Genomic DNA, 17542 nt, shown 5'->3' on the forward strand with positions numbered 1-17542 from the left:
AAAAAAAAAAAAAAAAAAAAAGATTACCTCTTTGATAAATGGTGTTGGAAAAACTGGCTTATGCACATTCTGAAGAGTAAAACTAAACCCATGTCTATCACCATGCACTAAACTAAAATCAGAATGGCTCAGAGACCTTCATATTAAAACAGAAACACTAAATCTGCTAAAAGAGAAAATAGCTAGAAGTCATGAAGACATATGTATAGGCAAATACTTCATGAACACAACCCAGATTGCATGAGAAATAGTACAAAAAACAAACAAATGGGATCCTATCTTAATAAAAAGCTTTTGCATAGCAAAAGAAATCGAGGCAGTGGGAAAAGACAACCCACAGGGTGGGAAAAAAAAATTTAGCCAGTTGTCCTTCAGACAAAAGACTATCTAGACTATATAAAGAATTGAAAAAACTCTAAGTATGTTGTCATGCTATTTTGAGCTCTTTTAACTGTAAAAAGAGGTCTAGTTCTTTAAAATCTAAGTTCACTAAATGAGGAAAGCTGCTTAAGCTCTATTAAAATTTAAGGGCTCTGGCCGTGTATTTGGAAGCCAAATAACATGTTGTTATTTTGTGGTTGTTCTGGAAATAAAGATCTGAAAAGCTAGAAGGCTTAAAAGGGGCTGAATTTCCCTCAATCTAACAGATCTTACACAAAGCTGTTTAGTAAGTACTGCAGCCAGGCTTGGTGGTGCACACCTGTAATCCTAGCAGTCTGGAAGACTGAGGCAGAAGGATCACAGGTTCAATCCCCGTCTAGGCAACTTAGCAAGACCCAGTCTCAAAAATTAAAAGGGTGCTAGGGGTGTAGCTCAGTGTGAAGGCCTTCCAAAAAAGAAAATTTGTCAATCAATGAATGAGCATTGGGAAATACAGCCTGCTGTCTCTGCAGACAATAGAGCAATGTAGACACAGAAGATTGAGAACCTTAGCGCTGGCACAATCATTAGTACCTCTCTGACAGCCCCTATTTGTCTGTGAGTACTTTAATCCTTACAAAGCACCACCAACAATCAGGTCTTGTGCTAGGCGCTGGGAATAAGTTGGCCTTGCCCTCAAGATGTTTCACAATACTGGAAAAGAGAGCTGAAGGTTATTTTGATGACAATTAGTAAAAATTAGCCAAGCAAAGATAGAGATAGATAGATAGATAGATAGATAGATAGATAGATAGATAGATAGAAGTTGAGAGCTGCTAACCCTAAAAGTCAATCATATGTGAGAGGACAAGATGAAGCTTCATTTCCTAAAACAGTCAAGTTACCTCAATCAAAAAAAAGAAAACCCTGCCTAGACATTGGGGGCTATTAGTTACTAGGCAACCTTGTGTCTCACAACTTTACAAAGGTATAAATAAAGGCCCTTACTGTTGTCCAGGGGTCCTTTCACCAACAAGGCAGACAGGCTACCACCTCACCCAGCTCTTTTCTTCCTGCCTATCTCTTCCTCATTCTTGCCACGGTTGCTCCACAGGGTACAACAGATCACACCAAGATACCAACAGGTTCCTACAGATGGATAGATAGATAGACAGACAGACAGACAGACAGACAGACAGACGTATTATCTCAGGCAGAGGATGCCCATCCAAACCTATTGAAACAAGTGAGTTTCACATAGATGCTGAGTAGATTATAAGCCATCCGAATGACAGGTACAAATGCATGAGAAAGTGACATACAAATCAGTGATAGCTTGTGGAGGGCACTGTTGCCTGCCTAAAGATATTTCATGGGTGTCAGAAATCCAGGGAAAAGACATGGTCAGGTGTGTGTCCTCAACATCCATCACTATAAAGGGCAAACTGTGCCATTTGGCGGGGAGGGAGAATTGTTTTATTTTTGATACCAGGAATTGAACTTAGGACCTTGCACTTTTCAGACAGGCTCTGTGCAGCTGAGCTATATCCCCAGCCCTGTGTCCATGGTTTTTGCCTTAGCTAGGTTCTTTTGAGATAGAACTCTGGGCAACAATTAGGTGCTGATGATTTACTGAGAGATACAGTCCAAGACAGTGAGAGTGTGAGACAAATACCTCCAGGCAGGGAAGACTAGAGAGCAGTAGAAGATCATTGGTTACTAGGCTGGTCATCGTTTCCTGTTTCAGAGATACAGATGTAGTTTAGCGGGACACCTACTTGGACAGCAGTCAGGTAAAACAGAATCATGTTTTAGAATAGCCCACAAGAAGGGAGACACATGAGAAGCTACCTTCTCATCTCCATCCCACTGGTCCAAGCTAACCCACCTGAAGACCACCTCTGCACTATTCACCTGGCCTCCTTAGCTGTTGATCTGGACACTGAATCTCATTGCCACAGTGTGGTTTTTGCCTCCCAAAGCTAGAAACTCCAGGCAAGTGGTGCTTGGCCTAAATGCATGGCAGTAGCCCATTTGGTTAAGGAAAAGAAGAGCAGGAGGCCCAGAGAACCCCACAGCCACAGCACCAGCTTCAAGGGCCCAGGAGACCTGGCTCCTGGAGAATCAAGGGAGGTGGTGCCTCAAACGTGTCACATAAGCTTCCATATCACATGGGTGGAGCCTGCAATGTAAAACAGATATAAGGGGAGTTATTCTTTCATAAAAGAAGAAAATCTACAGCCCCCTTATGCACACTCCCTCACATGGTAAATTTATAGGTATAGCCAGTGTTCCTGGCAATGCAATCTGAGAGTAGATTAGATTATGTTAGATTAGATTAGATTAGATTGCTTTTTGCACCTACATTCAGATTTCTTCAGTAATACATCTGAGAAATAATATTTCACTGTCTATAAGATAAACTTCTTCTTTTGGGCTTTTGGTTTGTGAATTGTAAAGAAAGGTGTAGCACATGTAAACATGGAGAGGTTTAAAACAAATCATGGGATTTGGGATTTTTGAAACTTTAAAGTTCATCTAGTTCAATTAACTTATAATTGCAGATGAGAAAAGTAAAATTCAAGAGGATGAGTTGCCTTGAAAAGGTCATAGAACTAATTAGTGAAAAATGAAGGGCTAGAACCAAGGGAATCTGACTCTAGGCTCTTCCCTCTGTAAACGTATTTTTGGAGTTTATAAGTGTGTGTCTGTGGTTTTTGAATTTTGTGTTTTCATAGAAATAACAATATAAAACCATCCCTGTATGCCAGAACTGAACTATCAGATGTCCACATAGTACTTCCACATCTGGAATACAGTGGATCATTTCTTTGTGCTGGACTGAACCGAGCAAGTGAGCCGAGGAGAGGAGAGGAATTCTGTCCCCCAGCAACGGGGGACATGTTTTCACCACTGTAGACTGTATCTCAGATGTTCTGTCCTTGAATATTTGCTTTTTCTCCACCTACCTCAAGCCATAATTTTGTTCCATGCCCATTGCTAAAGCAGTAATACAAACCTTATCCTCATGTGAACAATTGCCTTAATTGTAGGTCACGTTGAAAATGTCATTTTATTCCTGTGGAGAGTTATTAGATAAATTGGGGGTCTGTGCAACCTCAACTAGAAGCTTGGTGCTACCAGTCTCTTATCCAGCATACTTCTGTAAATAATACTTTCTACATTAGAATTATTGAAGTCAAAATTCTGAAACACTAAAGATGGGACAAGAGCTGTGATTTAGTTTTTTATTGGTTCAGGTTAGTGGAATGGAATAATGAGATTTATTTTAGTACACTGGTACATGCATAGCACACATTTTGATTATTTTCTTTTTTATCAACAATTTTTTTTAATTTTTATTTATTTGAGAGAGAGAGAGAGACAGAGAGAGAGACAGAGTGTGTGTGGTGTGTGTGGCCAGCTCAGCCCACCAGGGGGCGGGGCTGGCATGTGGTGCTGGGGGATCGAACCGCAGTCCCTAATGCTTTGCTAAGCTTGTTCTAAGTAGGTGCTTTAGACCACTGAGCCATCTCTCCAGCCCCGATTATTTTCATCCCATTACATTTTCATCTTCTTCCTTTTCCACCCTCTCCCCACTTCTATGCGTATATTCAAAATGAAAATTGTACTTGTTGTGGAAAAGTATTATACTCCCTATAAATTTATATTGCTCATTTAAGTTTCACTAGTTTCATAGTTCTTAAAACTTAAGTTAGGAAGCTTTCTTAGTCACCTTGCAGGAACATAGCTAATAGCCTGCTTCATCTATGTATATATTTAAAGCATTCTGGTAAAAACAACACAATTCTACATTTGCAAATTGAAGTATTTTTTTCCTGTCAAAACCACATTTAGATATTAGACCCTTTGAGAACTGCTGCTAACAATGTAACTTCCTCCAAGGTGGAAGGTCATTTAGTGACAACTGGGGTGAGGAAAAGCTTACTTGGGGTTCCCGATTGGAGGGATCCAGTTCTGACACTGCTGACAACTGTGTATGTCCATGAAGTCTGGAACTTCCTGGGCCCCCCGTGTTTTCATTGGCAAATTGAAGATGGCAGGGATCCCAACTTCTTATGCCTATCCGAACCAGGCAGAGTAATTGGGTGAGATGTGGTGACTGTGACTACCGGGCAGCATGGGGGACAGTGCTTACCTCGGAGAACATTTGTTCTGTATGTAAAATGATTGTATCTAGAGTCCAAACTTTTCTTCAGCACTATAAGCAAAAAGCAACCAATCTGTAGATCAGATTCTTTCTGAAAGCATCGGCGATGCCTGCAGCAAATCATTCTGAGCACACTTTGCCTACCACTGGAGGAGGCTGTGAGCAGGGGGTGGGAAGAAGGAATCTTCTGGAAGGAGTCAGGGCACAGCAGTGTGTCAGAGTGCCACAGCAGCCTGTGAAAGAATAAGTGAGGAACAGCCTGGGAAATATGTGGGCAAAGTGGGTGGAGATGAAAAAGCAAAAGAAAACAGGGGGCGCAGAAGTCCCTTCCGGCTCCCCACTGTCTCCCCACCCCACCCCAGGTACTGGTATATTCCCATCCTGTCCAGTCCTCTAGTAGCATACTCCTGCTGTAAGCCCAGTAGCCATTCGCTTCTGACAAGGACGGGCCAGGCCCTGAGCCTGGGGCTGGACAGACCTACAAAACCATATTCACGTTTCCTTTCTATTAGGAAATCCTCAGGAGTGGCTGCTGTTCACTACTGTGCTTTTTTGCTCTCAATTTTTACCAGGTGTTCTTCATAAGCAGTCACTTCTTGTTACTGTTAGAGTATTAGGTAAGGCATTGCATATGTGTTTGCACTACTGAGCATTTAAGAAGACAGTGTGAGAGCAGGCCAAGATGGCTGTGGTGTGGGCAGAAACCGGGAGGTCCTGGAAGTACACCCTCACCTGGAGAAAGTTTTCCAAGAAACTCTTACCTCTCCCGGCCTTGGTCACAGCTAGCTGTAAGCACACGGATCTCCTGCTGCTGACCCGGCGGTCACATTAGGTCTTCACCTCTCCACCAACATTCTCCGCCTTATTTGGATCCAGTTGCTACCGTGGCTCCCTGGAAGTCAAAAGAAACTTAAGCTTTAGTTCAGTGAACCCCAACTTCAGGCTGTGGGGCCCAGTTCATGACAATAGAGAGGCAGAGGAATGAAAAGGGAGAAAATGTAGTCCAGCCCTGAACGTAGGGCATCCCACTGCCTTATTTATGTACGATGGTTACGCTGATTGTTGTAATAGGCTATTTCGTGTGTCAAATACTTTTATTCACATCTGCCGCCCTTCTCTGAGGTGGTTAGTCCTTTCAAGATCAATTGACTGTGTCTTTTCTTCCTTCCCTCCTTCCTTCTTTCCTTCTTTTCTTCCTTCCTTTGTATATAGTTCTAGGAACTGAACCCAGGACCTTTGCACTGAGCTATGTCTCCAAACCTTTTTTTTTTTTTTTTTTTGAGACAGTGTTCCCATAAGTTGGTAAATTTCCCAGGCTAGGCTCCAACTTGACGTCTTCCTGCCTCAGTCTCTCAGAACACAGAGATCCCCAGCATGTGTCAGCACACCTGACTACCAGTTAACATGTTTATGAAAACGCTTCAAAAGGTTTTTAGCTTGAGAGTAACAGATGGAATGAAACCACTGTGAGGATATAACACGTGGACCACATTTTTTTTCAGGGAATCTGTGGTTTTTACTTAGATTGCCTGCATACTGACTCAACTGGCCTAGTTTTCAAAGCATAAAACTGTGATATCACCATTGTACATATTTTATTTTCTGCTTAATGAACATGAGTGAAGAGGAATACCCATTGTTTAAAAAATGACACAAAAATTCAGACACTTGGTATTTTGCCTCTTTAGACCCTGCCCATAAATCTTTCTACAAGCCACTTTCTCTTTTTTAGTTCCTTAGGCCACCTGAGAACAGGAAGTCATGCTGCTTTATGAATATGGGGACAGTGACTAATAACTAAATTTTAGATTGATGCTCTTTGTATCTTACAGAAAATATGCAAATACAAAACTAATCATGTCCGGATGCTGTGAAGAATGTCACTGAAATAAGACATATTCTACTGGTGGCCCAAGCACTATTAGCATTGATTCATTTTTCACACAGCTCTGGGAAGCCCACCCTTCAGCTGTTTGGTGCAGTACAATCACCACACTGGTTGATTGAAAACATTTGTTCCTAGATGTCAGGTGGACCTGTCGGCCCTGAGTAGGGAACAGACACACAAGTTGGAGCTGCAGCTGGAAGAGGGTGAGGGACACCTGGTGCTGCTTGTCACTCTGACCGCCTCGGCCACCGTCAGCATCTCTGATCTCTCCGCCAACTCCCTGGAAGACCAGAAGGAGCGCGAGGAGATACTAAAGAGATACGTACGTACGCACTGCTCCTTCCAGAGTCCATGTGACAAGGCGGGGTTCCAGCCAATGTACTGGGGCACAGATGTACTTCTGAGGAGCTGTCTGGTGGAGGACTGGGGCGCTCCAACCTCAGGCAGCTCTGGCATCTCCAGCCAGTGTCTCTGCCCTTGGTCTTCTCCAGAGCCAGGCACAGAGCAAGCTCTGGAACTTGGATTCCACTCAGTGAATTTGTCCTGCAGGGAAACTTCCCTTAAGGAAAGTCAAGTTTACACAGCATTACTTTGAAATTGTTTCTCCGTACTCTGTATTTGCAATTAAGATGTCCTTGTCTTTCCAAGTTCCAGGTGGGGTTAATGACACATTAATTAGAAGTGTTGCATTTGAAAATATTCACAGAAGTGAATTTTATTTTTAACTCTTCAAAAAAAAGCTTCACTTCATTTCTTTAATTTAAACATTGAATGTAAAATGTAATTACAAGGAACCCTCCTTCCTTTGAATTGACCATGGAAGAGGTAGAATAGAGGCCTTATTTTACCAAATCCAATTATTTAAGACCAGATCTTCCCTTTTTCCCAGCATCCTCTCACAGTATCTTTCTTACTGTGTAGTTTTCTTGAATCAACAGAGAGGGGAGCTCTTACTCCACCACTTTCTCGCCATGGAGGCCTGGAAAAGTAAATGCCTCAGTACCCATGAAGCTGGAGAAAAAAGCTTTTCCACTTAAAATCACAAAGCTTGCATTGTACAATGCTGCCAGGTGTTTAGAAGACTTCTCCAGACACTCAGCCATGAAACTAAGCTCTGACTAACAAAGAATAGCTTCTTTTTTAAAAAAATATTCCTATTTGCTGAGTGACATCCTTTCAATAACTGAATTTAATAAAGATGTACCTTATCGGGCTGTGCAGATAACATGAAGTGCTGGTATTAATGCTCTACAATATTCTTCAAACAGATTAGCAGGATGTGCGCTTCAGCAAATTTATTCTAGCTATCTGCACTGAATCAGCTGTGTGCTAATGCTTGTACAACTCATTGCCAGTGGTGTTATCATAAACAGTTTAATAGAGGTGACTTAGCAAGGCTAAAGAGTATACATTTTTAAACCACCTAAGAGCTCAAGGTATTGTGGTGTCTTCTAATATGTGATTGCAATTATGAAAATTATTTCACATTTTGTTGCCCACCAAAATGTACTCTCCTATTACCAGAAGTAAGCCCTACAAATTAAAACCATTGTAAAGGAATTAATTTCTATATCAATATAAAATTTCTTTTAGGTATTATAATGCTATAGTTAATGGATTACTATTTGATATTATCCCATATATGAAGATACTGCTGCCTGGGTAATTAGAAATGATCCATCTATTATTGATTTTTTTTTTCTAGATAGGCTTCCTGAATTGAGCATGACCATCCAGAATTTGAGTATCTGCTCTTCCACCTTGTTTCAAGCATTGTCTCAATAACATCCAAAATACTATGAGGATGTCCCAGCTAATGTTCACATTATATTACACTCAATATATTAAAAGTGAACCAGGATTAAATAGACTTTTCATAGTCCTGAATTCCTAGCGCAGGCTTGCACCTTCCTCTAGAGACATGTTGGTGAGAAGCAATGATACGCAGTATAACTCATGTGTCATAATTACAGCAAGACCAGGACAAAGAACTGTATCTTAGGACTTCACAGTGTTTCCTTTTCATTATCCAGATTACGAAATGAATGAATACCACATCATAGCCAAACTATCCCTTGTTTGGGTAAACGTAAAGGAGACGACATATTTGAAAAATCATTTCCATGTTTTCCTGTAAGAACATGTCTATTTTCAAAATTGACATTCAAGTCAAGGACTGGATGTGGCACTGATCTTGGCTAGAAAAGTAGATGGCTCACCTCTACTCTGCTGCGACGCAGCCCTGAACAGCCTCTCCGATGCTGCTGTGTAGCTGCTCACTGCTAAACATAAGAGGCTGCGAATTAAGCAGACTTTCCTGTGTGAGCCATTATTTGATCACCACATTCTGAAAAGATGGCTAATTCCATTTTTTCTTTTTCTTTTTTTTTTTTTTTTTCTTCTTTTAGGGGAGGGAAGGAGGGAAGGTCAATAGGGGGTGGGTAGTAATGGGTAGTAGACCAAGAGCGATTGTATGACCTTTTCAGAACGGGTATGCTGAACCCTTGCTCCCCCTTGTCACAGTTTAAAAACCAGAGGAGCTAGTTTAGAGAAGAAGTTGTTAGCATTCCATTTTTATTATGACATTTCACAGTCATCTGATTTAATGTCCCTTGACCGGATTGTCCACCGTGAGACGATGGGCTTGAAATGTTATTTGGAGCATTGATAAAAGGTGAGCAGTTCTAAGATGACAGCGAGTCATAAGGCTGGTGGTGTGACATTAATTTTCTCCATAACAGAGATGGAATAAGACGTCACGGTGACAAGCTGTCAATCAGCTCTGGCCCCTCGGAGCATCTCAGTGCCATAGGATGGGGTATTGCCTCGCCCGTAATAGAGCTGAACTACGCTGCTCTCCCTGACAGCTGCTGCAGCCATAGAGAAAATATATTATACAGCCTTTCATTAAAAAAATAAAGAGGACTCCTCTCCAGAGCATTTCAATCTTTTCCCATCTATTGAGGGCTGAAAGGATTCACAGCAAATCATAGATTCTTCTGCTATGGAAATTTCTGGCTTCAGAAGCCGTGCAGGTTTTGTGGCCTCCTAAAATAACTCTAAACAACAAGGCAGAAATAGCTCTCGTTGAAGCATTCCTTAAATTTATATTTTAAACAGATATATTTATTCACTTTTGGGGGTTCTTATTATAATTTGTGTGCCACTGGTCTAAATATTTGAAATTTTCTATAAATTACCAAGTGTCAGCTGTCCTGGAGAACAATTATGACCTCCTCACACACCCCAACAGAAAGTGACGCTATAGACCTGAAGCCCCACAGGGCCATGCATTCCGTAGGCTTACAGAGCACAGGGATTGCAGACCCCAGCACCGATGACATTTGTGTGGATCGCCTTGAAACTTGATGCAGATTACTCCTGAAATTTAAAGTACTAAACCTTTGATAAAACTACTCTCCATCATTCCTGTAGGGAACTTACCTGGCTTATGACGTCGGGTAACCTGCGCCACAGGAAGCTGCCCAACCTCAGTTGGCACTCTAGGCATACAGCATGCCTCCCAGCTTCAGAATTGCAATACTGTTGTCTAAAGCCCTTGTCCTGAAGTCCTTAATTGATGGGAATTTAAATGAAGAAAGAAGTGCGTCTTCTAAACCTGTCATCTGGGTATTTAAAACAGATTTTTGGTGATAAACAACTGTTTAAAGACAATTAAAGATTAAGAGTTAATCCTGTGCTAAACACTGTCTTTAAAAAGTGAGGCTGAGATTACACACATACCAGCATTTCATTTGCTGACTGTCCCAAGGTGAGAGCCTGAGTGTAAGCTGTACTACTCAGAGGGGGCTGGTACAGTTCCTAGTGCAGGACCCTTTGGCCTCTGGGGATCCTGACATTAGTTATACAAGGCAGGAAATGCTTTTCACTCCAGTTAAAATGCTACACTTTAATGCGCAACTTGGCCAAGCAAAAGTTATGATCCCTGATCAGAAAACATTTCTGCAGATGATGACAGAGAAATGACTTCAAGTTTTGAATGCAAGTGCTGACTTCTCCAGAGGAAACCCACTCTGAAGAGTAGACACACAAAGGCATTCCAGTGGTCTAGAGTGCCTTTTTCCCTCTCAACCGTTCATGCCCATTAGTTAGACTTGTGCTGTCACGTCTTTCAGCTCTGTGCTCATTATAATGGTACCAGCATTTATTTATAAAATTAAATCATTTCATTTTTTTCCAGTGTTGAAGATTAAACCAAGGGCCAGTGTATTAAAGGCAGGTATTCTACCATAAGGTTACCCCACAGACCCAAAGTTAAATATTTTTATCATTTGCTGCTTCTTTCAAACTTTTCATCTTTCTACGGGTTCCATAATAGCAAATTAAACAATAAATTTAAGAAAAAGTTCTACTTTTGGATTTACTTTTATTCATCAATTTGCCTTATTTTAAAATATTATGTGTGTCTTTTCTTGAAAAGAGTAATAACATGCATATGGGTTTTTTTTATGTATTTGGTACAGGCGTGTGCCACCACGCCTGGCCTTGGTGGCCGGCTCGTTGTGCCCTGGCTGGACAGGCACGGCATGCACTACTGGGGATGGAGCCCAGGTCCCTACGCTTGCCTAGGCAGGTGTTAAGACTGCTGGGCTATCTCTGTGGCTCAACAGACATACCTTTTGATTAAATATCAGCAGTGTCTTTAGGTCATTTAGCCCTCATCGGGTACATGCAATTTCCAAAATTCACCAAGGAGAAAATAGCAGAAAAAATAATGACAGTACTTTAAGGTTGATTTTTGTACTCACCCCCCAGCTGAAGAGTGCAACAGCTTCAGAGTCAATACTGAGAACCACTGGTTTCCAAATCACATAGAGGTGAAAGGTTTCTTGGAACGACTTAGTAAGGGCCTTGAAAGAGGAAAGTAGACGCCTCTACTCTGAACCTTATGTTGACCAAATATTGGTAATCATTTATAGGATGTAAATGTAGTATTTTTAGTCTCTCAGAATTTCTTACATAGCAAAAGTTATCTATGTAATTGTGCATGTATGTATGTGTGTGTGTGCGCGCGTGTGTGTGAGTACATCTATGATGGTGGAAGGGTAATTTGTACTAGTTAAATACATGTACCCTTTTGACCCCATTAGGTAACATCCTGAGGAAAGTCATAAAAATGTTTCTCAGCATACTTTTTGAGAATTTTAAGAATTTTCTTTCCTAATTTCAATGCTGGGGTCTTTCAGAGTCCACTTCGGATATTTCACAACTTAAAAGACGTGGGATTTCTCCAGGTGAAAGTCATCAGGGCAGAAGGGTTGATGGCTGCTGATGTCACAGGTGAGGAATGACGCTGTTTTCCCGCTGCACCTATCAAGCAATACACAAGCTCTAGGGCTAGTTGGACCCATGCTTTACCTAAGTGGATCATCAAGTAGGTAGATTAAATACAAACATTTGGGTTTGATGTCAACAATGATTGGTGAACTCTGACTTTTATACCAGTTCTGCTTTTTAAAATGTAGGATGATATGTTGAAGATAAATAATGAAGAGCAAGATATCTTCTGAATTGTTGGAACCCACAAAATCTAATCAGTGTAGTGGGAGTAATTTTTCCAGGTATTGTCATTTTGGCATATTGAAGCAATGCTGAATTGTCTTCTCTCAGACAGTATCAGCTTCATTGGCAGCATACACTCCTACAGTATGAGCATGCATAAAATCTACTGCATGGTTCATTGAAAAGCTTAGATGCACAGTGATCAGTAACTAGTGTGAACTATTGCAGTTGGAGTCACTGCTCCAATTACATAATTGTTCAAATTCCTCAGCCCATCCCAGAGGTAACTCTAGATCTAAATTAAGCCCCTTAAATATTTGAAAGTTTTAGGCCAAGAAACAGGCTTATAAAAATGCCATGATTATTTTTGCCTCTTAAAGTTTTGATATTGCAACTTCAATAACATAATAACAAATGGGCTAGTGGCAACTATCATTGTTTTGAATTTACAAGCATGACCATTCACTTATGCTTAATATAAGGCTTTTGGGAGTATTTACATCATTAATCAAATTATCTATTGCAAGATGGACATTAATAGAGCTAACTTGACCAGTTTTTGTGCAAATTTCCTGTTTCCAGAAAGATCCCCCTATTTGCAGAAATATGCTTGCCCTGGTAAATTTTAATTAAGATGGCCTTAAAGATGTAACAGATTTGCTCAAAGGAAAGAAATGTCCTTTTCCTACCATCCCAAATCACTGTCTGTCTCCTTCTTTAATTCATTCAACAAGATAAAATCAAATTAAAAGATCACTGCCTTCCAAATATAATAGCTGATGTTTGCTTCAAAACAGCGATATATTCAAGTTTAATGTTTACATATTATCAAGTGACTATGTTTTGTATGATAAAATAAAAAGGTTGGAAGTTTATAGTCTTTAAAGAGGTAACCTTTGACTCATTTGTAGCCAAGAAGGCAATAGCAAATGTCAGTTATTTTTCAAAATAAGGGTAATAACAATAGTAGAAAAGAGATTGTTTGTATATGCTACCTCTCTTTGCATATATTCAGACTTAGATCCTTGTACTAAACAATTACTGGATGCTGTTTATTCATTTTTATAGATTTTACTTTTGGTACAGCTATAAGCAAATTAATCTGGGCAAAATAATTTCTAATAGAAAAAGCCAACCACCCTTACTTCAGAGGTGTAGCTACCTGCTCACTATTCAACCTGAGTGCAATTGTATAAGTTTGTCTTCTCTTAGAAAGAAGCTGTCATTGATTTTAAAACTTCATGAATATGCAAACTATATTAACCTAGTTGGCCTATATGCCACTACGGAAGTTAAAGTACATGTTCTTTCAAAGCTGGAAAAAAATAGAGATATTTCCTTCCTAATGGGTCTATGTAAATTGATGTGAGTAACAATAGCCTTTCCCTGAGGGAATCAGTGAGACCTAACTTTGATTTGATAAAATGAACATTAATGGGGGAGGTACTAAATAACAGAGTCTCCTTTTTTTTTTTTTCTTCCAGTTTTAGGGATATAAATCTAATGATTTTTCATTCCATGCTGACCTTATAATCTAATGGGTTCTGAATTGAACAGAGAGATGTTGAGCTATTCATGGGGCAAGTGGATAATTCAGTCTTTGACCTTGTTCACTCTTGGACCTTTGGTGGTCTTTATGACATCTGTGACAGTGCAAAAAGTTGATGATGATGTATTTAAGTCAGAAACATTTGCATATAGAACTTATTTTTAAGGTATTTTTCTTCTGAAAGAAAATTGTATCTATTTATATAGATGTAGATACAGATACAGATACAGATACAGATACAGATACAGATACAGATACAGATACAGATATAGATATAGATATGTCCTGATGCTTCCTGGTCTTTGTTAGTTCATTTGGGGCATAAATAAGCTCTTTGAATACTTTCTCTCTTACTCAATTCAAAGAAGAATTTTAATGATACAATACACATCTCAGTGGATAGCAATAGCCAAACTGTTTACAATATGAAACCATAGTTTGAAAGAGGCAATTAGGTGAATAGTGCTGTCTTCCAATCTCCAAATATGCACTTATTGAGCAGGGTTGCAGGTTGAAGAGGGAGATTTTAAATCATTGATTGCCCACACAAGAATACTTTCAGATACAGTACAAACGAAGCTCTTACTCCAGTTGATTTCGTGATGCTTTTTTCTAGACAAGTCTAACAAGACAAACTTATATTTGATCAACTTTTCTATTTTCAAAATACTTTTAATGATCTGAACATCAAGTTAAACTTCCATTGTTTAAGAAAAAGTTTTAAATTTTAATATTCCCTCATTAAACATGAGTACAGCAAAGAAAGACTCCATAATCTTTTAAGTAGCCATCAATCTCACTGCTGTTACAAAGAATTTTTTTCCCTTTCAAAATGTAAAATTTTTCTTTTGTTACAACACATTCATTGAGAAACATTGCGATACTGTATTAACTCTGTGAATAAAGAGCAATTGAAACTCTCTTTGAATGAGTGAGTATAAAGCACAAATTACTTTTTAATGAAACCCTCAATTCTTTCCCTTTCCACAAAAAGTCCATGGCCTTGTTCAGCTGAATACTACTACAGTAGGTCACTTCAGTTAAGCCCCTAATAAACTGTTGATAGTTGAGGGTAGTTTTTTCTTCGGTCTCAATAGCCCAGTGTTGGACAGTACACTTCAAATCATTAAGGTTAATACAGATTTAAAAAAGAGATTAACTCTGGTGGTTAAGGCCTCAATTTACAACTCCCACACATACACACGCATTGAACAAGGCACAAGAGTGGATTGAAATTTCAGTCAAATTGTGGGCAGCCTTTCACAGCCTGAGAAAGTGGCACTCCGGTTTGAGACGTTGGTCCGCTAAATTCTTCATGAGGGGAAAAAGTTGGAGTCACAGAGAAATACCGCTCAATACAACTTACTTACCTTTCAGCTAACCAGTGAAAAGGTTAACGTTTTTTACACCATCAAAGTGAAACCTAGGTAGAGAATGTAGGCCCTGTGCTCGCCGGGCAAGATTCTCTACACTGCTGAAACTGGACAGACTGAGAGAAGAGGCAGCCCGGAGTTTTTCGGAGTGGTGGGAAACGGTTGTTGTAACTTGTTTTTTCTAGCTTCTGATCATTGTGTGCCTCCAGCACAGCCTCATTTCAAGTGAGCATTGCAAGTCTTCTATGCTGAGGGAGGCTTTCTTTGCTGAGTGTTTAGGCCAGTCCTGTCGGTTCTTTCAAGCCTAAGACAAGAAAAAGAAAAGAGGTCCTCTCCTCAGCCCGCCCCTTCATCTTCCCTGGGTTGTGGTGTGTGGTTTCCATTTTGGGGTTGGTTGTTTTTTTGTTTTTTGCTTTTTTTTTTTTTTTTTTTCTCCGAGGAAGAGGTCATAGCCTCTCCAGAAGACTAGCCACTCGGTTTCAGGAATAGTGATGTTGGAGAACTCCGAAGCCCTTCCAAAATACCCTGCCTTATTTTACCCTATTAAAAAGAACATGAATATCGAACTCTTCCTCTCCAGTTGAATTGATCTAGCTAACAAATGTACCATCCCTCTCTGGAAACAATGGAGGGAGGAAAAGAAGAAGAGAAAAAGCAAGAGAGAGAAAATTTTACAATTAACACAGTCTATCCCTGCAGTGGTCCCATTAAGCCAGCATAGGATTTTTTTTCTAAAACAAGGCTAGGCATAAAACTGACTCATCAGCCCATAGGCAGGAAACCTACTAGTTATTAAGAGAGATGTTTACTATCCTTTTATTTGCATAGACTTTTCCCATGTTTTCCTTTTGGAAAACTGTCTTCATTGTTGGAAAATATTTAAGTAACAAAACAGCAGAAAAAGACACGCTACAGTTTTTTCTTTTTTCTTTTTTTTTTTATCAGCTTCCGTGAGAGTCTTATTATCTTAAGAAATAACAGTTAGCAGCTCAGATTCATTAGCAGAGCTAAATTTAAGCCCCATTTGACAGGCTGCCTAGAAAACATTTTGTTTTGCTGTCTGTGGGCTTTAATTAAGATGTGTTCAATTTCAGTCCTCTTCAGCCTGGCCCCCACCCCCAACTTGCTGTGTCACAGCCGGGCGATCAGACACTTTGAGATAGTCCGGCCCATGACTTTGACCTTCTGCGCAGTCCAGCGTTCCCTGGGGAACCGTTCAACTCATGAGGTCTGATTTCACACTTCCAGGATGCCTTCGCTCTCTTAACAATGACAGGGAGACAAAGCCCTTTAGAGCAGGCCGCATGGGGACTTGTTTAAATTGGAAACCAGAGAGGAGTCAAGGAACAAGGTTAGGGGCTACAGAATGGTGCTTTTAATAAAGAGCTCACAGCTCTGGCTCAGCTCAAAGAGGTCTACCTCTGTACAATTAATTGAGCCATTTATCTGGAGCATCTTAGGCCTCTAGTTTCTCACAGAATTGCGTGGTAAATATCAGCTAAGAAGCAAATGAGATATGCATGAAATGAATTTTAACACTTTGATTACTGTGCCTCCAGTCTTCATTAAAAGTAAATTTATTTGTATTTCTGACCTCATTATCGGTAGGCTGCCTGCATTTTTACTGGCTCCTCTGATTTCCAGCTTGAGTGTGTCGTGGAGGTATATTTTACACAGAGATTGGGATTTATTATTCTTGGTATTTTCCCTGAATATTATGGGTCTATTCAGAGAAAGAAAATGAAAAGGCACAGTACAGAAGCCTCCAAGTCTGCTCTCAGAAAGTTTTATATAAAGTTGCAGAAATACCAAGTGTCTATGCATAACATAGACTAGACTTTGTCCTTTAAAAAAAAATAACTTTTGTGGATTCCTCTCGCAAATTGCATGAAATCCGTGAGATCGCTGCTTTGAGCGGCCTGCAGCGTGCAATTGCTCTATTTGGGAAGGTAGCTGCTTTTACAGGATTGCAACAGTCTGAATTTTTAATAGCCTATTTCTTTAGGTGCCATTATCATATTTAAAGTGATGTATCTGAAAAATGCAGACTTATATCTTATTATTATTTAAAATCTATGTTGGAAAAAGAGAATACGTATGACCTTTACTCTTTATGTGGTTCACCTGAATGGACTATGAAAGACGATGGAAGCACTTCTTATGTGTAGACTATCAGGAGTGAAAGAATTTCTCAAATAAAAGAAGAAAACTATATGCAAATAGACTAAATTTTGCATCACTTGAAATAAAAACCCTTATTTTATCGCAAAATGTATTGAAGATTTCCCAAAGTATGACTTTTTTCTGTTATGTAAGCTAATGCTATCCCCACTTGCTTTTGAATAATTACAGTGTAGAAGTCTTTTAAGCAGCTAGTATACTTTGAGGAACAAGTTTTGCAATTTATAATTCATCAATAAATACCTAACACCTGACATTCTTATCAAAATTATATGCATAATTTATAAAATAATATCACATCCATCATAAATGTATTAATACTTTATAAATTGCTTTAAAATCTCTTTACAGATAGCACTAAACAAAAAGCATCACAAAGAAGAAAAGCATTATTCCTCCTTTATGTTACTAAACCTTACTTAAAAATATTTCCTTTTATCAACAATTGCATTTTTAAAAACAAATAATCATTCTAATTAGAAATGCAAAAAAAAAAA

At 39.5% G+C, this 17542-nt stretch overlaps 1 protein-coding gene and 1 pseudogene across 1 annotated transcript in view; one reads left to right on the top strand and one right to left on the bottom strand.

Annotated features, from left to right (window-relative positions):
• LOC105741031 overlaps positions 1-2092 on the bottom strand; it is a 5364-nt pseudogene extending 3272 nt beyond the window's left edge.
• Mctp1 (multiple C2 and transmembrane domain containing 1) overlaps positions 1-17542 on the top strand; it is a 606101-nt gene that overhangs the window by 415652 nt on the left and 172907 nt on the right. Inside the window, exons 11-12 of the mRNA XM_004625433.2 lie at positions 6555-6741; positions 11627-11720. Coding sequence (XP_004625490.1) covers positions 6555-6741; positions 11627-11720 — 281 coding nt within the window. The remainder of the gene's footprint in view (positions 1-6554; positions 6742-11626; positions 11721-17542) is intronic.

Source organism: Octodon degus, unplaced genomic scaffold, assembly GCF_000260255.1.
Source record: "Octodon degus isolate 3935 unplaced genomic scaffold, OctDeg1.0 scaffold00009, whole genome shotgun sequence".
Taxonomy (NCBI): domain Eukaryota; kingdom Metazoa; phylum Chordata; class Mammalia; order Rodentia; family Octodontidae; genus Octodon; species Octodon degus.